General features: G+C 45.1%; 1 protein-coding gene across 1 annotated transcript in view; it reads right to left on the reverse strand.

Moving 5' to 3' along the window:
• The window catches only part of KLHL14 (kelch like family member 14), a 66,442-nt gene extending 45,361 nt beyond the window's left edge, over positions 1-21,081 (reverse strand). The window contains exons 1-2 of the mRNA XM_075084953.1: positions 18,869-21,081; positions 3,918-4,039 (exon numbers count right to left, since the gene is read on the reverse strand). Of these exons, the coding sequence (XP_074941054.1) occupies positions 3,918-4,039; positions 18,869-19,806 (1,060 nt within the window). The 5' untranslated portion in view covers positions 19,807-21,081. The remainder of the gene's footprint in view (positions 1-3,917; positions 4,040-18,868) is intronic.
• Between the last annotated feature and the right edge of the window lie 660 nt (positions 21,082-21,741).

The following is a 21,741-nucleotide window of genomic DNA, read 5'->3' on the forward strand; positions in this document are numbered from 1 at the left end:
ATGTGACATAGGTAGCTCCCAGTTAAAAAATGGACTGGTGTTTGTGCATGTGTAGGCAAGCCCTAGAAGAAACCACGCAGTGAAGATCTGTTCACTGTACTTTGCCATACAGTCTATAAAAGCCTCTACTTTTCTCAGGCACGACTGTGCAATAAGTAGTGTTTCAAATTAAACAGCAACGTGCACGTTACGAATCTCAGATTAGGGTTGTGCCCACATCAAGTAAAATTAGGTGGCAGAAAATGTTTGTGAAATGCCACTCACTTTCTCCTTTTTTTTATTTATTCTGCCTCTATTCTTTGTTGCCAACACAGAAAAAATAACTCTCTTGAGAAATAGCAGACAGGAAAAATACACAGTAATACTAGGCTGTGAAAAATCTACCGATCCCTTGAGCCATAGCATTCTTGCCTATAGATGATGACATTAAAAGATTGGAAATGGGTGCATGCTTCCCCTCCTCTTCTGGATCTATGAACAAGGCAAGTTGTTTTCCTGATACCTTTAGAATTACTCCCATTAGTACTGATGCATTTGGTGCTTTGGCTAGCCAGGCAGAGAGAGGTGGGCAGTATCCCCTGCCAATAGATCTAGTCTTGTCGCGGGAACAAAATGAGATTGCTACTCTGCTGAGCTGTCATACTCGATAGCTTGTGCTGTTCCACCTGCAACTGTCTTCATAGCTCCAACTGCAAGTGCCACAGCTTACATGGAGTCAGTAGTTTCTGACGGTTGATCTTCTGTTCCTTATGCATCACACAAGGCAGGACAGAGTCCTAAGCAACTGAGTGGCTGCAACAGCCACTCTCCACGCTGAGAAGGAAAAAGGCAACAGGCAAACAGCTCCCTCTCAAATGGGTTTGCAGGCCCTGCTGAGTAACTTCTGGGGCTCCTCTCAGCAGAGGGTGACAAGAGGAGATTTGGTCTCCTCTCGTCCATCTCCTCCTCAACAGCCCTGCCACTGCACCCAGGACTAAGTGTTTGCAAGCTTCTTTCTCACCTTCCCTACCCCCAAATGCCACTGGCACAGAGAGCAGAAAATAAGTAACGAAGATGGGTTTGGAGGAGGGGAAGGGGTGCACGTTTACATTGGATCAGTAAGCCTCTAAGTGCAAAGCCTGGCTTTTTGTGGTGCATGGAAGAGTCTATTGGAGGGCAGGCGGTTAAAGGAAAGACATTGTAAATGTTTGCTAGTACAGGAAGAAATCAAATACACCTAAAGTGATAGTAAGAATGCCCTAAAATACCAGACTACAAGGACTAAGATTCTTTCTGTCACAGAACCTTATGTGCAGGACACAACTTTTGCTCTGTCCCTGTTCACTGGGGAACAAACTCCTAATTTGCTGATGAGTTGGGGGTGAACTGCAACCTCATGACTGACAGCACTGTCTAAACAAGTGAAAAACAAACAGAAAAAAAATTCTTTCTCCTTTGCTGCAGATTGTACATCTCCGATGAGAATAAACAGACCAACTATTTTCCAAAACTGTGGACAACTGGGAGAAAGGTAAAAGGGTAAAGGAAGCAAACAAATGTACTTCTTCCTAAATTGCAAAATGTACATGAAAAATAAAGATAGAACAATGTCCTTAAATTCCTACACACGCAAATGTCATAGTATGTTTATATAACACCATGACTGCACTGAACTATCACCATGTTATAATGTGATTAGTCTGTGGCCTTCCCTAAAACTGCTCAGTCAGACCTCTTCGAGTCCCTGCACTCCTAGCTGTGTAGTCTTTCAATGTTTTATGGAGAGGACAGGACAAAAGTTCTATTCCAGCTTGTCTCCACTTCCCATCCTCTCTTATGTTAGATAGAAAATAAAGCAGGGGATGCTTGAAACTCTTATTTCAACTTTTTTCAAAAAATAATTATTGCAGTCATTTGGTGAGTAGTAATAATTTTTTCTAAGAAACCATGCTTGATAACATTTAGTCTTTTTTCAGTGTGAAAAGACATCTTCGAACAGTAGTCCAGGCCAAGAAGGCAACTTTTTCTAACAGTTTTTGTAAGAACAGGATTACTCATGTCATAAGAGCGCTGTGTATTTGACAGCCAACACAGATAGATCCTGGGACCTTCTGGACTTCCACTGCTGAGCACCAAGTGCTTGAACATGAGCTAGCTTGCACTGTAACAGATGCATTATCTTTTAATCACAGCACAGAGGGTTACGTGCAGTAACCAGATTGGAAAGAGAATTTTTGTTACTATTTTGTTAGAGGTAACACAGAAAAGACTATGCACTTTTGATAAAATTACATAAAATTATTCAGAAACACACACACACACCACCTCCCCAACACCACCACAAACTGTGGTGTTATTCAAATACTAGCGATGGATTTTTCACCAGAGCATTTAGGTATCATGCTTCTGGGTCCAGTTTCCCACAGTCCTAGAGATGGCATCACAATGTAGGTAACCAAAAACTGAATAAACTTCATTCTTACAAAATCAGACACATCTGCAGATAGGTAAGATTTGGAATAAAGTTCTTTTACTTTAATTCAGTGGAGAGTTAAGATCTTGAAGCAAGAGATCCATTTCTCCTGCCTATCCTGGTGAGCCACTGGATTAGACAAAACGACTTCAAAAAACCTGAACACTTCTGCCATACGTAATATCCTTGATTTTTCACTGACTCATCATCTTCAGAATTTTCTTAGAAGTAGCATACAGGTGAGTATCATATCTCATGAAAATGTGAAGCATACTGTGTTCCCTAGTACAGATGCTGTAGACAGTCCATACGACCTTTTGTAATTGCCATTCTTACACAATACCCTCGGACTATTAGTCCAGGGCATCTACACCTAAGCAGTCTTTATGTTGCAGCACTTTGAGAAAGAATCCTGAATTTTCCACAGGAGAAAGCAATTTGCAGAGGCATCAAGTCCTGCATCATAGCAGTCTTTTAAATTATTTTTTCATCCTAACCTGTGCATATAATATTAATGTGGATGTATCCCATTAAAGGGCTTTGGATAAGGGATGGAGAACAGAATTCTGTAAAATGTATTTTACTAGGGAAAACAAGCAGGTCTATTAGGAAATCCAGGTTTTACCAGTTGTCCAGTTGTAGAAGTATGGCTTTGATTTATGGATCAAAATTGCTCATTTATTATTTTATCTATACTGCTTTGGGCAATTTTGACAGTTAAAATTTAGTTTTATTGACCAACGCAGCCAGTTTAGCCACAAGGGGACTAATGCACACACAGCCTGCTGCACTCAAGAAGCTATGATTTGATTCCATGACCAAGTCAGACTGGGAATCGCAACCAACATAACAATAAGTTCCAAATCTCGATGCTCGAGGCAAAATACTTACTCTAAAACACAATCAACCTTTAAAAGAAGGTGGGAAAGAATTTTGTGATAGGAGCCTCCGTGCACTGTTTATTGTAGCTGATATATTCCACCAATGCTTCTGTCAGCAATGGACGCAGAGCAGTACAGAGGAAACCTTTCTTTAATGATTGTGGACAACAAATAAAGCTGGAAGAAGGAAATGAAAATGCAAGAGAATCAAAGATGTGCTCTAGTATTATGGCTTACCAGGGATCTGACTCTGGGAAAACTGTCTCAAACATTGCTTTTTGTTTTTTCCCCCTAAACCAGATTTTATTCATATGTACATAAATATGCATGTACTCATGTTGCAGCATGAAAAGACTTACAAGTTTACTTAAAAAACTTACTGGAATGATTTTAAGCCAATGTTAATTTAGGCCTATCCTATTATAAAATTAGCATCTTCTGCAATCTCAATTTATTGCTCCATTGTGAAGCCCCCTGTGATACATAAACAAATCTCTGAAGAGAAACAAATCAATAAAGTGTCTAATTTGATTAACCATGTTTTTAAATTCATCAAGGCAACTGTACAAAAATAAACCACTTACTTGTCAGTATTTTCCACGTCTTCTTTTCATCATCATAATACTGAACCAAATTGCTGGGTAGCCGGTCAGGTCCGGGAGGCAATCCTCCAACCAATAACAGCATTTTCTTATTGGAACGAATTCTTCACCCAAAACAAGAGGAAAGATGAACAACCACATTACTGAGGAGCATTTTTAGTGGCAACAAAATCATAACCATCAAAAGAACGTTCACTGCTTGCAGTTTTCTATTTCATTTTTTGTGTGTCTTTCCCCAATCATGTCTCAACAATTTTTTGAACCAAGCAGAAAAATGATCAGAAAAGCTGCATATCTCTCTACTCATGGAATAATAAGCTTCCTTTATGCAATTTGTTAGAGGTTCATTCTAGAACGACCTTTTTCTTATATTATCCCTTTAAATCATCACTCTTTACAGCTGAATACACATGAAATGCTCTGGAGTTGTACTAAGGTTAAGCATTAAAGTTGCATGTCAAAAATCGTATTAGTCAAAATCATTATTATAAGCCATTCTACACTCAAAGAACCTTGAAAAAATTAAGGTTATGCAGAGAGTTTGTGAGCCAACTCTTTAATCACACACTGAACTTCAGATATATAGTTTAGTACAATTAGCAGCACTGGGCTAATGGTTATGGGTTAAATGCTACTTACAAGCACTTTTGTTTGTTTAATCCAGACTCTTGCTTTCACTCTTCCCCCCCCCGCCCCCCCTTCTCTCTGCTCTCCCCCTGTGCACCACTGGCTATAGCAACACCAATTGGTAAAAATGAGACTGTGATGTTGTTGTGAGCCTCCCCAGAGTGGAGCCCTGCCAATGCTTGCCACTGATCCAGCGGCATGAACCTGCTCAACTGTGCAAAGTCACTCTAATTCCCTCCCTCTGTTTTTCTACCTTCTCCCCCAGGGGGCAACCACTGAAAGGAGTGACTACCCACCCATCAAGAGCTGGCAATTCGCTGCTATTAACCGTGACCGTGATTCCCAATCTGCCTGGCAGTTCTTAAGAACAGGACTGCAATGTCTCATATGCAGTAAAAGCGGTTATCTGCACCCTGGCCTCCAACGCTCCACCTGATGAATGTACAATTTCTTTGCAACATTAAGGGATTTAGCACCATTGTAAGTGAAAAGGGGAGGGGAGGCCCAGACCCCCAGATGAGCCCTGATGCTTTAATAGTCACTTCGCATATAATTGAACTTTCATCAGTTATACTAAGCTTGGGTGTGATAACACTGAAATAAAGGTCCATGCTCAAAATGTTCCCGTGAAGTAGCAAGGTGACGTAGCCTGGAAAAAAAAAAATTTAAAAATGCATCGATATGAACAAATGTGCAGGGGGACCATGCATTTGATGGAAAGCACCCTTGCCAAACACCAGCATTTTTCCAAGCATGACGACATCGCTGTAGCATTCTGTGTGTTAGTCTGCAGCAAACGCTCCCAGTCAAGAAGGGTACAGAATGACACGAACCAAAGCCGCCCACCACCACAACTGCACGTTGCAGGGTAAAACCACCGCCCAAGAGCTCCAACCTCAGCAGTGCACTCCAGAAGCAGGTGCTTTACCACCAAGGCACACCAGTGGCTTAGCTCCAATGACTACCTAGACAGTGTTGGGTACCATCCAATTTACATTTGTACCAGTATTGCATCATCTCTTCAGAAGACTGGGCAAAATGAACTAGGTCGTGCTGTAGACACGCTCAATCCAAAAGGAACCTCCTTCAGGAAGGGAGCATGCAGCTGAAGGCTCAATCCACACAATGCTTAGGAATAAAATCTTTCAAATGGCTATCCAAAAGACAACTACAGACTGCAGATACATCTATCACAAGAATACCCAGGGAATTATCTGGCAGATGGCCTTGTTTGTTTTTAGATGGATTTAGGGCTCAGGGAAGGTCCTGAACTGACAGCGGAGGAAATGAAACCCTCACTGCAGAGGCAGGAGTTACACTGTGGGGGCAATGACACTGCAATATTCTCCCATGCTGTCCTACCCCCTACTTCACTCCCAACTTAGTGGGATCCCCTGTGGTCCTTCAGTCTTTATGAAAAGCCAGCCTTTGACCTCTGCACTAAACCTGCTACGTACTGTTAAATGATCACTGTTACCTGCCCCAGACTCTATCTGCGTAGGGTATCAGGAACCATCTCATGATCAGTGTCAGCACCAACTCCACTCATGAGACCAAACCCTGGGGAAAGCTTTCATAAGCATTGCCAGCATCTTGAAACATTCTATGTCCCTGGAAAAGTTTTTAATGAGAGAACATCTGACAAAAACTATGCAACACAGGAGTATGATAAACTATTTTTGGTATGAGTTAGGGATGACTGCACACTTAACAAGTGGCAGAGCAAACCAGAGCCATAAGTCAGTTATGCATGGTCATCCCTAACGATAGAGAATAAATTGTTTATTCCAACCCTCTTGTGTTGTATGTTATATCACAATCAACTCCCTGTGTATTGTAAAATTCAGAATGCCCTTGCAAGGTTTACTTGATAAAGGAGTTTATTTTGATTTTCATCTTTCATCTGTAAAACTCCCTTCTAACTCCAAAGCACTGTGAAAAACCAATGAATGGCCAAGGCTCAATAGTTAAGGTGAAGAATGAAATGTCAGATGTAACTCTGAGTTTCCAGACTTTGGCAGCTGCAACTATCCTTAACATTACTTTTTCAGCTAAACAATCTGAGAAGCTACTGTTTCTTGAGAAGGAACAGCACTGCTATATGGGAATGTTTAAAAAATATTTAGCATTTTGTTATGTTTAAAATGGGAAGCAGCATGAACAGAAGCCCTTAATGAAAGTTGAATAAGAACTTAACAGCCAGCACAGTCTCTACCAAAAGCACAAGGAACTCCAACATGGCAAAGAAGAGGTGGGTTCTTTACCTGAAGTATCTTACACATCTCTATTGAGAGCTCTTCCAGTGAACCAAGTAAAGACAATACAGTGACTGAAGATATGTATGTTTTAAACTGATGTGTTTTCTTGGACCCAGTTGTGCTTTCTAAGTTTTGGTGTGAATCACTACATCTTAGGTTTTGAAAAAAAAAAAAAAATTTAATTCTTTATCATATTTGTGTTTCATATTGAACTGAGTGGAACTGTAAAAATCTTGAAATATATTCTAAAATATGAAAGACATGGAAATGATCACTGCTTATATGCAGAAAACTTTTCCAAATATTAATAAAAATGTAATTCAGTGAAACACTATGATGAAGGCAGGATTTAAAAATATGTGTAATACCTTAGCAAGATAAAAGTTTCTTCCTTTCTTGCATTATTGCATGTTTGCTATTTGGATAACTCAGGATTACCACGTGAAATGCTCTGCATTATGTCTGAAACGCTCTCTTTTCATAGTCCTTCTTTCACAGTGTAATATACTATTCAGTTACTTACTGTGGTTCAGAGTATCCCTGGCAAGGCTATTATGATCTCCTTGTGTTCAGTTAACAGTAGTGGGTCCTGGTCAGGGAAGGCTAAAATAATGTTAACCGTGACCAGGCAGGCTGATGTCATGGCAAAAAGCTGAGAAAAATTTATCCATACCTTATCCCGAAAGCATTTCTTATACCTAGAATCCAAAACTCTAGTTCTCGTTGATGAACATGCATGTGTTGTTATTATTCTGCACACACTTTGCAGTTTCTGTTCTGCAAAGATTTTAAAACACTTAATTCACCTTAATTAAGCTCCCGAGTACCCCATGTGGTCTGAAATTTCTCTACTTACAAGACTGGAAACCAAATTATATTTTAAAGTCAACATTTTCAAACTTGTATCATTTCCTTCAGGCACACCAACCCAGGAATTTGAGAACTCGTATAAACGGCTTTGGTTCCAGAGATGTTGAATACCCATCAACATACCTAAATCCTACTCACTTCAAAGGCAGCAGCCGATGTGCATCAGCTCTAAAACTCAGTTCACTTGCCCATAGTCTAAACTAACCATGAATACACAGGGCAAAATGCTGAGCCCAAGATTGTTTATCAACTCACAAGGAATCAGTAGAAAAGAGAGTAACAGACATCAATACACCTGACAACCACCCAAAGCTCTTTTGCAAGCTTGATAACCTTATGTTAATGGAAAATATATGAATGGGCAATACTCTTCTTGTACATTTTTTCATTATTAGCATATCCATCAATCTTGCACTGATGGGTTTTCCTTATCTGGGCAGTTAGTAGAAGTTCATTCTACCAAGGCTGGCAAGAAAACAAGCCCCAACAACAACAGGTTTTCTCCAGACTATTCCAGTTTTGAAACAATGCAGTAAGGCTCCCCTCTCTCTGCATTAGCAAATGCAGAGAAATTGAAAGAATACAACGATGCAGTGGCAGTCCCATGGTTCTTAATGCATTCAGAGTAGTGCTAAACATCAGAAAGAAAACTGCATCTAAGATATACAGGTGATCATGGTAATCAATTAAAAAAAAAAAAAAGACTATTCAACTGTACTTTCCTCTTAACTCAGGGCTATAATAAAACAAAAAACCTGGATCATTAATTCTCTTTTGTCTTTGAGCATGGAGCAAGTCAGGTGGCTCTTCAGACCAGGGACCTCACAGACATGGGATGCCTCACTCCTGCTTGAGTGCTGACCTTAAATGCAGCAGAGCCAAGTCAAACTTCAGGTATTTGCTCACTGAACTCAGGCACAAACAGAAACAGCCAGACCACCACACCAGATCCAGCAACAGCAGGTGATCGGGTGGTGAATTTTACTTACATCCTCAAATCCAAATCCATGAAAGGATTTGAGAAAGTGGAAGCCGACGCATACTGTCAAAACAAGAAATAGCAAGAATCTCAGAAGAAGTGGTTGTATTAACCTGCAGCCGAAACAAAATACTGCAGTGAGGTTTAGATACCAACCTCAAGGTAATACACAAAGAGCTAAATACAATGTTGCAATAACCATTTCAGTTGCAGACCTTTTGTTTGTTAACATTAAAGACTTAAATTAATCTTCAGAAACCAGGATGGTCCTTAGTAACCTTTTTCTTCTAAAAAGGCATCTGAAGGAGTATTGTGTTCAACAAAAATGTAATGGAGAATCTAGTTGCAGTCTGCAAATCCGAACTGATGCTGCAGGCATCCATTTGCCCGTGACTGAAGAAACTGTTTTGCCATCACAGAACATGTGATGAGATCTTTGACAATTACCTTCCCTGCTCCTGGATAGGCATTTCAGTGCAACAAAAGTGTCATATGAAAACTGCTTATTTCAATGGATTTTGGCTTCAGCAGTTGACTGCAAAGATAGCCATAATTAGCAACACATGTTTAATAGAGAGAAAATATCATTATCCAGAAGTTTAACTATGAACTTGATGAAAGCTGTAAGATACAATGTAAAATTTATTTTTGACGGAGAATTTTTGTGAGGTTTTGTTATCACATAAAATGAACTAATGAACATCACAACTAATAGGCATCCACAATCTCTTCCTAACCCTATAGCATTGCCGGGGAAGGACCTGAGCTCTCACAGCTGCCAGACCAAGTGCTGCAGATCAGACTTCTGCTGGAACTCTGACCCACCAAGAATATCTTTCTCCTCATGGGCAAAGCACGGACCTAAAAGAATATCTCAGTTTTGTCAAAACCTAAAGCATGTTGAGGTCTCTTGCAAACGGCCAAGAAATTATTTCATTCTTAAGTTCAAAATATGTTCAAAGATATGCTGAATGTATGAATATTGCTTTATGAGTGGATTTTTCTGACTCTTCTAAGGCATACATATTGCCCAAGGCACACCTGAAAGAATGTGAAAAAACCTTCTATTGATACTGTAGCTGGAAACCAGTCTTATCATTCACTTTAGTGCCATGACGACTTTGGTTTTCAAACTTTTCATCCTCAGTGTCGGCATGCTTAGCAGAAGGCCCCAGGTAGAAGTCTTCACTGCAGCAGAGATCACCATGACATTCACTGAGGAGGTTCAGTGATGCCCAAGAGACACCCACTCTCCTGCTCATTTAATACATGTTGCTGACCACTGACAGATTGAAGTTTAGGAACATAAATACTAAGTTGGGAATCATTTGCTGCAGATATCAATTGTTGGTTTTATCCTCTGAATCTACTAGTTTGGTTTTTTTGTCCAATGCATTTTTTTTTTAAACAAATGCATAGAAAAAAAGGAGAGCCGCTGCTCCAACAATCTTTCCTTTTTGTCTCTATCTAAAAAGCAGAAGTCTAAAGCTAAGTGAATCTGACCAGAGTCTGACAGGCCACACTCAACTGCTGCAAAGTTACCTGACAAGTTAACGTTTCCTTTATTTCTACAGTTGCAGACAATTTTCCATCCCCTGTATTAAAATAGCCTAGAATCTGTTTGGAGCTCTGAATACCTGATTATTCTTTATGAATGCAATCCCACTGCTGTTACTAGTTTAGAATTGTGTATAAATAAATCTTTAAGAGTTAGGGTATTTTTTTAGCTGGCAGATTTTTAAACTTAATGCCCCTTCCTTTTGGGATAAGAGCCTCTGAACTAACAGATAGCTTAGGGGTGGGCAACTATCCTGGAAGAGTGGCACCTACCATCAGTGTTCCTTTGGTTAGAACACACAGGAATGTTGTTTTCATCTTTGTCTCTCTGTATTGTCAGCTTATTCTTCATGTTGACAGAAGACTGGTACAGTTCCCCACAAAGTAGCTTTCCCAGACGGAGTCCTGCCAAGGTTGCTGTATTCATATACAACACTGTTGTTCCTTATAGCTTGAGAAAGGCTTTAATAGATGTGTCACCTATGTGAGATCATGAGTAGTACTTCTACAGTGAGAATATCTACACAAATAAGTCATTTTTGAACCGAGATCTGAATGCTAAAGATACCATTACTAGCATCACTGAGTATTTGAAGCATTGCAAGGGATTTGAATCAAAGGTATTTTACTACCAAAGCTTATATTGGTAAATGAGTCACAAAACCTCCCGTGTCATGAATCTCATTGGCAAAACTATGCAAACAACTGATTTTCTATATCGTTGGAAGTTCTGAAAACCTTCAAGAAATTCCCTTGATCCTGAATACTTTTAAAAATAAAACTAAAGAAAACAAAGCTAGAGGGTTTCACAACTTGCTTTCCCTTCCCCACCCCTTTTTTGTTTGTTTTAGGCAGAGGTGGAAAATTGAAATGTTTATAGAATGCTTCAGGGTGGTCAAATCCATATTTTTCCCCCAGGAAATTTCAATCACTCTTTTATTTTAGGCTGTGAATAGTCAGGAAGGTCCTTTTTTTGTTTGATTCTGTATCAGATGACCATGACAACAGGAGGTCTCTGCATCAGAGGCTGTGTTCTCCCCAGATGAGTCTCTTTTTCCTTAGGAAGCTGGGGAGGAGAAACACAACTTGCTGCTGTCTCACCCAAGCAATGACTGGTTACCTTTTCCACTGCCTTTTTTTTTTCCCCTGAAAGGGAAGATAAGAAGAACCAACTGCGGCATCAACTTCCAGCTTCAGTGTAAACTGTCTGTTTCCATTGAACTTGGCAGGTGATAATATTTGCTCAAAGTTTATTGTCTGCTTTCCAAGAATACAGCAAGAAGTGTCGACTACTAAGTACCAGGCATGACGGTCTTTAAAGAAAATTTCAGGAAGGCAGCAAATATGATTGATTTTGCGTTCTACGTTTGCTCTCCTCACTCCCCTTGCCCCCAAGGCTCGCTGTATTTTCTCTTCAAGTACAAATCCGAACAATTACACTGTCGCAGCTCTGTTCCATTTACTGCTCAGCAGTTACAGACTCGGAACCTCTGTATTCTTCTGCTATAAGGAAAAAAACTATAGTGACCCCAGGCCACAACGTGCCTTCAAAGACCCTCTCCTTCCTACCTCCTCTTTCCACGTGAAGAGGATGCACATCAGGCAAAGAGTGGACAGAAAAGCCTCAGACAGGACACACAGGCAGCCAAGACAGATCACCATGATCCTACAGCACTCCATTTGTAAAATGTACACTGTAACTATAAATCACACTAGGAGGACTTTGAGAGGGAAATTCCTTATCTAGAAGGCTCTGCCACCACCTGTGACCTATGTTTTCCCTGACAGGACAGTCCTTGATCGTGTTGCCAAAGCACGGGCAAGAACAGCACAGGACCTCATGGGAGACAGCTCCATTTTTTAGGGACCTACAGGATTCGTAAATATGCTGCAGGTGCTGGAAAGGGGCATTTTTGCTGAAGTACAGCCTTTGAGGAGGAAGTTCCCATTTTCACAGGCACTTTGCCCTCAGTTTGAGTGCAAAGATTATTTTTCTAACTTAACTCAATTTTCACTCTAGAACAAGGCAGCTTGAAATCCAGTAAAAGATTTCCCCTCTTGGAAAGAGAGTTTGGAGATGCAGATACTTGAAGCTGCTTCAAGTGCTAAAAGGGGCAGGGTGATGGAAAGCTGAGGAGCAGCACAGCCCAACCAGCTGCAGCAGCCTCTGGAGATCCAAGCTGAGAGGTCTGGAGCAGTCGGCATTGGTGTGTGTGAGGCAGGGAGCCTGGCGGAAGGGGCACTGTGGGGCCAGGTGCCCTGGTAGCAGAGGATTCAAGAGAAGGAACAGGTGGGGGTGAAGCTCAAGTAGGTTGGATCTGTGGAAGACCCCTATCTGGCAAAGTGGCCTGGGAGCAGGGAGGAGCCTATGAGGCAGACTGGTAAGGGAAAATGAGTAGCTTAGACATTCAAAAGGCCTTGAAGTAGGGGATTTTTAGAAACTGAGCTTCTGGAGCAAGAGCGGGCAGGAGGTAGGGAAGGAGCTGGAGGTATTAGGACTACGTGTTGCTTAAGGACGTGAATCAGGAGGGGCTGGCAGTTCACAAAGGAGGCTATCCCAACTAGGACCTCTGACCGGGACACTGGCTGGCAGGGGGAGTACCTGCACATGGTACTTGGCACCCCATCTTCATCTACAGCTGTTGGAAAGATGGTTGCCCCTAAGAAAGGTCATTAAATGCTCTTCATAATTTATGTTTCTCCTAAAAAGTACTATAACTGGGCCAAGAAACTGGCTATCATCTGTGCAGCTCTCAAGGATTCTACCAGCCAGGACATACATGTCTTTAAGAAGGCTCCCAAGGACTGTCCTGACCCACAGCAGACTTTTTAGGACAACGGCTGCCTCCAACTGTAACCTGAGCTCCAGGCCTCCCTTGCTCTTGGATGCTTGACATCTCCCCACTTACACTTCAGCACTAGCCTGTCTCCAAAGGCAAATGAATGCACACAAGGCAAGTAAGGCAAGTAGGTGAGACTAACTAGGATTAAACTGACTACAGGTCTGTGGTTCACTTCCCTGCAGTCTCTGATGTGTCAGTCTCCCTTCTGCAGCTCAGCTGAGAGAATCCTGGCACAGGTACAATTTCCTGATATTAATTCAAGCACAGAAGACCTGATCCAAAGCCCACTAAAATAAACCAGAGCCTCATCTTCACTTCAACCACATTGTAATGCATAAGTTAATAATTCACATACATTTTAAGTTAGGGTTTTTATCTGCATGTTAATTTGGGGTCTGAAATATTTCTCACTTGCAATTAACCATGAGTACCAATATTAGTTAAAAATCCAAATATTGGTGTCAGGATCACAAAAGGACAGGCAGGTGGCTGTTACTAGAACATACAACAATGTGTTTCAGTGAAAAAACAAGCAATTTTTTTTACAACCACCAAACAAGCCCTACTGAGATCGTACAAAAATCTTAGCAGAAAAAGAAGTCAGATTGAACTACAGTCTGAGAGATTTGTAGACAAACAGGAAATTATTGAATTGCCAAGGGATGTAACCAGTTTCTTCAAATTTTTAATCTCCTCTGCAGAAAGTAAAACAGACCGGGCATATACCTCTTCCAGAGACATGCTAGCATCTCACACTGTTCATCACTTCATTTTCCTTCTTCATCAACAGTTACCACTTTCCTATTGAGGGAAAACTGGTCATATCATCTTCATCACCTGTCACTGTTTAATTTGCTGTCACTTTCACTAATATCACCTAACACCAAACAGTCTGGATGACACCCTCTCCCTGCTGAAATTAAAGAAAAATAAAAACCTCTACAATTAGCTCAGCAGGACCAGAATTTGTGCTTCTAATCTCCCCAAGGTCCAGGGAACAAAAGTATAGAAAAACAGCTGGGTCTGTTTTTTTGCTGGGACTTCACCAAACCCAGAAAACAGCACAGTCAGGCTTAGCCTTCTGTCTTTACCTTTTTATTTCCCTCCTTTCTCTTTTACTCTTTAATTACGAATTTCCTGCCTACAACTTTTCCCACTCAGGTCACTTGGTTGATCCCCATTCATTTTTCCTCCCCCACATCTGAAATAGCTTTTCCAGAAACTGAAATACTCAGCTGTTATTGACAACAGATGCTGTCGCTGCCAAGAATTAGGGTTTTTTCCTTTTGTTTCATTCCCTCTCTTTACCTGCTGGGGTCTTTTTTGTTTGGCTTGTCTCCTTTCCTGTCTGGTATCCTATTCTTTCACTTTTCTCCCTTCAAAACTGTTTTTCTCTCCCGTTTTCCCTCATTTGTACCTTCTTGCTTCCGCTACTTATGTCTTGTTTCTCCCCTGGAGTATCTTTATTCCTTTTTCTGCATTTTCCCCCTCTCTCCCAGCTTGACTTTCCTCACTCCCCTCTGCCTTCAGGTACCTGATGCAGCTGTACAGACATCTAACCGCTGCTCTGCCTGCAAATCCTGGAAGGAGCTGACCAGCTTAAACCACTGATGTTGAGAGGAGCTGCATGTGTCCTGCAGCCGACAAACAACTCCCAGGCCGTAAGGGGCTGCCTCTTCCCACCCAGCCTATCTTCTCACGTCTTTCTGGAACAGAAATCATTGTAAATAGTTACAGGCAAGCGAAACCATAAAGTCATGGCAATGTTCTATAAAAAGGCAACAATATTTAGGTAAAACATTTAATAATCAGCCCCATAATTTAAATATTTTTTCTATAGTGCTCCATTCTCTGTCTACAGCTATATTTTGCATTAGCATAAGCAAAATTAAAGTTAAAAGCTAGGTGTTTCATAGCAGTGATGCATTTTTAACTATTTTCATTGTTTCAAATAAACATGGAAGCAATAATAATTCTCACTAGTTCACTCATCTTTAAAAGTGAAATTCTTTCCAGCAGCCGGTAATGCTCTAACCCAGAACTTTTTAAAAAATTGAAAACACATACCATGTATTGTACAAAATATATTATACTACACAATAAAGCACAGAGACATTTTGATCAACTCAACACTCCAGTGAAGTCCCGAGAGTCAAATAAGTAACTAGAAGATGAACATTCCTTTATCTAAATGCATTTTCTTCCCAGAACAACAGAGAACATGACACAGCACAGAGTTGTCTGTCTGTCCCTGAGAGACAGATATCATTTAAGCCTAATGTTCAGGGTCACCATAATGGGCCTGATCCCATTCCATGCTGAAATCAGCTAGGATTTTTCCTACTGATGTCAACACTGACTGTGCCTCAAAAGCCTTTAATAGCAGTTTGCGTGCTGAGGCCCTACTGTAGGTGAGGATCCCAGAGGCCAGAAAGCTCCAGCACTAACCTGAAAAAGGGAGAGCAAAGTCAACAGAATTACTAACTTGCTTAGAGTTGAGCACCTGATCAAATGCCAGGTCAGAGCCAAAACACACAGCCCCATGGTAAAGTCCTGAACCTCAGAGTGCGTGGCAGGGTTCACGTCAGGAACATCATTCCTTAACTTTTTAAACTACAATCGTTTAGTTGCTGTATTTTGAAAAATAATTTTGCAAAAATGCATGAAGGCATTCAAGTGTAACCTTCCATCAGGAAATTTCATGAAGGAAAGATCTCCTCTCCCTGCAGGTAAAGAGCATTTTTCATTGTGGCACAAAAGACAACCCAGGTGCCTTCTAGCCCCAGCATCACTTGTGCTGTAGGATCTGCATTTGGAGCACAAACTTTATAAGTAACTTTGCTTATATAACACAGACTGGCTCTTATGATCCAAAATCGCTTTCCTCCAGGCCTGACAACAGCAGAAACTTGTGTTTGTCAGAAAAGCAAGCACACGTGATTTACCATATAAAAAACAAGCCTAAAGAAAGAACCAGTGCTATTTTTAGTTACATTTCAGAGGAGAATCACTGTATTTCGACCTTCCAATTACACTCATTTTGTTTAAGAAATGTAAGTAGCCCCATTTCCAAAGTACTCCAAAGCAGGAGTATACGCATGGATGTGTACACACTTTGGTTTTAAGTAGCATGTTACAAAAAAACCATGTTCTTTTTAAAAACGCAGAAGAGTTATTGGCAAGTGCTAATCCTGAGTGCAAGTCTCCCAATTTGTTCCATATGCGGTAAGCAGGCGGCTATGGCACTGTGCTGCTGCCTGTATTTCTCACCAACCCATGCTGCTATTCTCTTTCTAAAGACATTTAGAATCTTTTGTGAACGACCTTTCATTAAACTTTAAACTCCAAATTACCAAGGTCACCATTGCTCAGAGAAAAGGTAATCAACATTTTAAAGTCTTTTTCTGTCTAATAATTTTTATCTATTTGCACATGTACTTTAACTGTTAGTTACTTTTAAGATTTCCTTCTGCAAATTAGTAACTTAAGAAACTCTCTGCAGATTTTCTTTCTTAAAATAGAATTTTACTGAATGAATGTCAACCTGTCATTGCAGCTTTAGAGAAACTATGAGTTAACAGGAAGGACAAGTCTGGAAATCTCTCCAGTCTTGGGTATGTTTCTCTTGTTTCTTTGTTTAAGAAGGCATTTGTACACTTAGGCAGCCTGATGAAATCTTAATATGATTAAGATTCAAAGACAGGCCTTCATGACATTTATGAATTCCCAGGAATACCATCCAAGACCCAAAACGAAAATATACCAACTGTATTCTGTATCACAGACTATTTCAACACCTCCAGTATCTTGAGTAAGTTCTAATGCCTGGTTATAAATAAGAGAAATCTAAACGGTTTTGCTCCGATTTCATCACCACCAAAGAACCCAGTCAAGAGAAGCTAGTTATGACGCTATCATTAAACACACATTAAAGTTGAGAAGGTGATGGTATGTTTTCACCCGCTATGGTTAAGGGTCTCTGAAACACCACTGTCTCCACAGATGTGCAGACCTACTACAAATAAAAAATGTGGTATTTGTGGTATTTGGAGTCCCCCATAAGTCATTAAGGAAGCATGACTTAGAATCTAATCTAGGTCCTGTTAAAGTGCGATCCTTTTGTGTACGCTCCCGCTTACAGGGACAGCCAGCTCCCAGCACAGGGGTATCAGATTCTTGCAGCATCCACGATACTTGTAAGCATTCAGTGGTCAGAACACCACTACATATCCTTCAAATGACATGGACCAGTGAAGCTGGAAGGCATCTTCACTGAACCAAGCCGGCTGGTATCTCAGCAATCCACCAGGACACGAGCCCTGGCATGCCCCTGGCAGCGTGCAGAATCTCGACTGAGGAGGTGGTGGGTTTTGCATTTTTGAAAGTCAACAGTTTTGAATATTGAAATGCAAAGGGTACACGCCAGCTACGACAGCGGCGTCTCAAAAATACTTTACACTGCAAAATGCTGGTATTCGTTTTTTACGGTAGGATATCGGAGTGAGAATTGGTTAGACAGCAAGGTGATAAGCACGACAAAACACTAACAGAGCGAGCCAGCCAGAGATAATAAAAGAAGGCACAGCATTTTCAAAGTTAAATCATCAGGGTACCTATTACATGAAGATATAAAGAATCCCCTGCATTAATGCTAACGGAGCGTATTACCTAAAATATATAATAATGTACTAGTTTTTCTTGTTGCTGCTAAGTCATTAATAATATCCACCTATTAGTTAAAAAGCTGAACAATACGAAGTGTGCTTTGATTTTTGCGCTACCGTGCCGCTGTACTTGGAAGACGGTATTACCTTTCCATTTTTGAATGAAATGAAGTATAATCGTATTTTAAAAGGAGTAAAATAAATACCCCCCTCCTTTCGGGTATATTTACTGCTCATTAAACTACATGCTGCGCTTTCAGTTCCTAATGCCAACCTCATATTGTCAATCTTTGACATCATGATTCATTACCTTATTAAATGAAAATAACTGACATGTCATAGATGCGAGGACTATGAAGTCACAAGTTTCCACGCACAATACGGACATCACCTGCACATCAGAGACACCAGGGTGTCCACGAATAACGTAGTTACGAAAATAATTAATTAGATTTAGGGCTCGGGTATTACAGCTTAAAATGCCCTGAAGATGCAACTCCTTGTTAAGGAGTAACACGGGGGGGGGGGGGGGGGGGGGCGGAATAAATAACTACGGCCTGTAATAAATAACGACAACAGGTTCCCGGGGCGTGGGCTGCCCCACGCACGACGAAGCCTGCCGGTCACAAGCCAGCCCCGCGGACCCGGTAGGACGGCTGCGGGCGCGGCGGCCGCCGCCAGGCCCCCGGGAGGGAGGCCGGGGAGGGTGGCGGGAGCCGTCCCCCCGCCCGGGCAGTCCCGGGACCCAGGCCGCGGCGGCCACCCCCGCCCAGCCGCCGCCGGGGAGGCCTCCCGCGCCCAGCACCGCGCTGGCGGCCCCGCAGCCCCCCGGAGCCCGCAGCGACCCCGCCGGGCCGAGGGGAGGGGACGAAAAGTTTGGCTGTGCTGGGGGCGGGCAACTCGGCCCCGCCGCCACCGCCCTCCCTTCAGCAGCCGCCGCGGGCGGGCTCCCGCCGCCCGGCCCGGCCGCAGCCACCGCCCCCTGCCCCGCCGGAGGGCGCCTGGCCCAGCCCGGCCCCCGCCGCCGCCGCCTCGGCCCCGCGTCGGCTCCCCGCTCCCCCGCGGCCAGAAGCCGCCAAGGGGGCGCCTGTGAGAGAAAGACTCCCCCCCCGCCCGTCCCCGGCGCCCCCCTCACCTGCTGGCCAGGCTCTGCCGGCAGTGCTGCCTGAAGGGCATCAGGTGGTAGTTCATGGCGTCCAGCAGCAGCTTCTGGCAGACGGGGTCGGTGCGCATGAAATCCACCGACTGGACCCGCTCCACCAGCTCCGGGGCCGGGATGAGGGCGAAGCGGAGGCGCTTCATCAGGTCCGGGGCGTACTGCATGCGGGTCTCCCGGTCGTGCTCCAGCCAGAGCACGGACATCTGGAAAAGCGCCAGCTCCGACTCGACGGGGGGGGGCAGCGAGTCGAGCAGGGCGCGCATCTCCTCGAAGTTGAGCAGCAGCACGTCCTCCACCAGGTACTTGTTGGCCAGCTTCTTGGTCTCCTCCAGGCCGTGCAGGGCGGCGATCTTGCACACCTGCTTGTAGTTCTGCACCGAGATCTGGTCGTTGAGGAACTGCACGCACAGCTTGGTGACCTGCGGGATGTGCAGGATCTTGCTGACCGACAGCACCTCCTCCACCGTGTCCAGCGAGAGGGTCACGTTGGCCGTGTACAGGTACTCCAGCACCAGCCGCAGCCCGATGGACGAGCAGCCCTGCAGCACCAGGTTGTTGATGGCCCGCGGGCTGGCCAGCAGCTTGTCCTCCGGGGAGGAGGACGGGGTCCCGGGCTCCTCCTGCGGCTGCGACGGCGGCGGCTCCTTCGGCGGGCCCCCCAGCCCGTCCTGGGCGCCGGGCCCCAGCCCCAGGGCGTGGGGGTGCCCGCCGCTCCCGCCGCCGCTGGAGAAGAGGGATCGGAAGTACTGGGAGCAGGAGGCCAGCACGGCCTTGTGGCAGTGGAACTGCTGGCCCTGGGCCGTCAGGGTCACGTCGCAGAAGAGCTGCTTCCTCCACAGCAGGTTGAGGCCGTGCAGCAGGTTGTCGCTGTGGCTGGGGTCGAAGGTGGAGGTCCTGTCCCCGGATCTGGACATGGCGAGCGGCCTCCGACACACCTGCCTTTTAAACCCTCCTCCAACCTGGGCAGAGGGGTGGGGAGGAGAGCGGGGTGGGGGGGGACACACACGGGACGACACAACAATAAACAGAAGAGCTTTAGAGGCCCGGAGGGCGCATCCCGACCGTGAGCGCAGGGGCGGCGGGGGTCGCAGCCGGGGCACGGGCTCCCCTCTGCCCGCCGAGCCGCCCCCCCGGCCCCGGGCGCGGCCGGGATCGCTCGGAGGGGCCGCAACGTGCGAGGGCTGGAGGTTTATTTTTTTGGTCTCCCCCCCTTCCCCCTCCCTCAGTGCAAAACGGGCTGCTCTCCAGGGGAGGAGCGAGGAAGCCGGGGACGTTTTTAAAGCTGAGCCACCCCCGCCCCCCAAAAAATCCAAAACCCAAAGAAACCCACCCAAGCAATCACATACAAAATAAGACCACCACCATCACACACACACACACACACCCCCCCCGTAAACTCCGCGATGCCCACAGAAACTACCAAGTGACAAACTCCAACGGGAAGGCGAGCAGCCCCGCCGCTCTGCCCGGTGCCAGCCCCCGGCCCCCCCCCCCGGCCTCTTCGGCAACTCGGAGGCGCCGGGACCCGCTTCCTCCGCGGGGCCGGGGGCGGCGTGCCCGGGGCGGGGGCACCGCCGCTAGCCGGCACCGGAGTTGAGCGCCCCCCCTCTTCTTCGCCGCAACGGGGGTGGGGTGGGGGAGTTGAAATGCTTCGCACCCCGGAGGAGGCGGCGGCGGCGGTGGGGGGGGGAGGGGGGGAAGCGGCAGCCCCGGGCCCGGCGAGGGGCCGCCCGCTGCTGTCCTGCCCGGCTCGCCTCTCCTCGCAGCAGACGGCGCCGCTGCCGTAACTCCGGTAACTACGTGAAGTTCAAGTTGGGGGAAGGACGGGGGATGGAGGCGGGCGGGGGCGGCGGGGAGCAGGGCCCTGCACGGCGGCCCCGGTACGGTCCGGTCCGGCCGGGCCCCACCGCGTCCCCCGGGTCCGGGAGGGGAGTCGGCGGGGCGGCCCCGAGCTGCGGCCGCACCTGCGGGGGCTGCGCAGCCACCGACCCGCGCTGGCCGCATCCCGCCCCGCGGAGCGCCGCCGCCGCCGCTCTTCCTCCTCCTCCTCCTCCTCCTCCTCCTCGGCGGGATCCCGCCGAGACCTGCTCCTGCCATTGCAGCGCGCTCAGTCGCTCCTTGCCAGCGCTGGGCTTCCTCTGCCTCCCTTCACCCCCCCCCCCCCCCGCCCCATTTATCGGCAGAGCCCGGGGCTCCCTCCAGCCGCTCCCCCTGCCCCGGCGCCGCTCAGCCCCGCTCCGCGCCCCGCCGCCGGCTACAGAAACCTCCCGGAGCCTCTCCCTTTAAGTGGACCCGGTCAATCCCCCCCTCCCCACCGCACACACACACACACATACATACATACATACGTGCACACACACTCACATACATACACACACACTCTCTCCTCCTCTTTCTCCCTCCCCTTCTTTCTTCCTCGTTTTGCCCATTTCTTGCAATCGGAGTTTATTCTGCAAACGCGTTCGTTACACAACTGCCCCCCCCCCGCACACACTTCCAGCACACACACCCGCACACACAGGCACCCCTTTCCTCTCCCCCAACAACAAACAAATCAGGAGACACAAGAAAATGCACAGAGACGGTTAGACACAAGGCCAGAAACTTACCTGCTCCACAACCAGCTGCCAAAGTAAAGGTTCACTTAAGCTCCCCCCCAAAAAAATCAATTGTCCTTCCTTTTTAAAGGTTTGCTCGCTCCTTCCAAAAAAAAAAAAAAAAAAAAAAAAAGAGGGAGAGAAAAGAAAGAAAGAAAGGAAAAAAAAAACCTTCTGGTTCCCAACTCGGAGCAGTCACTCTTTACAATTTATTTTGTCGTACATCATTTGATCACCATGAATTAGCAACAG

Source organism: Phalacrocorax aristotelis, chromosome 2 (assembly GCF_949628215.1).
Source record: "Phalacrocorax aristotelis chromosome 2, bGulAri2.1, whole genome shotgun sequence".
Taxonomy (NCBI): Eukaryota; Metazoa; Chordata; class Aves; order Suliformes; family Phalacrocoracidae; genus Phalacrocorax; species Phalacrocorax aristotelis.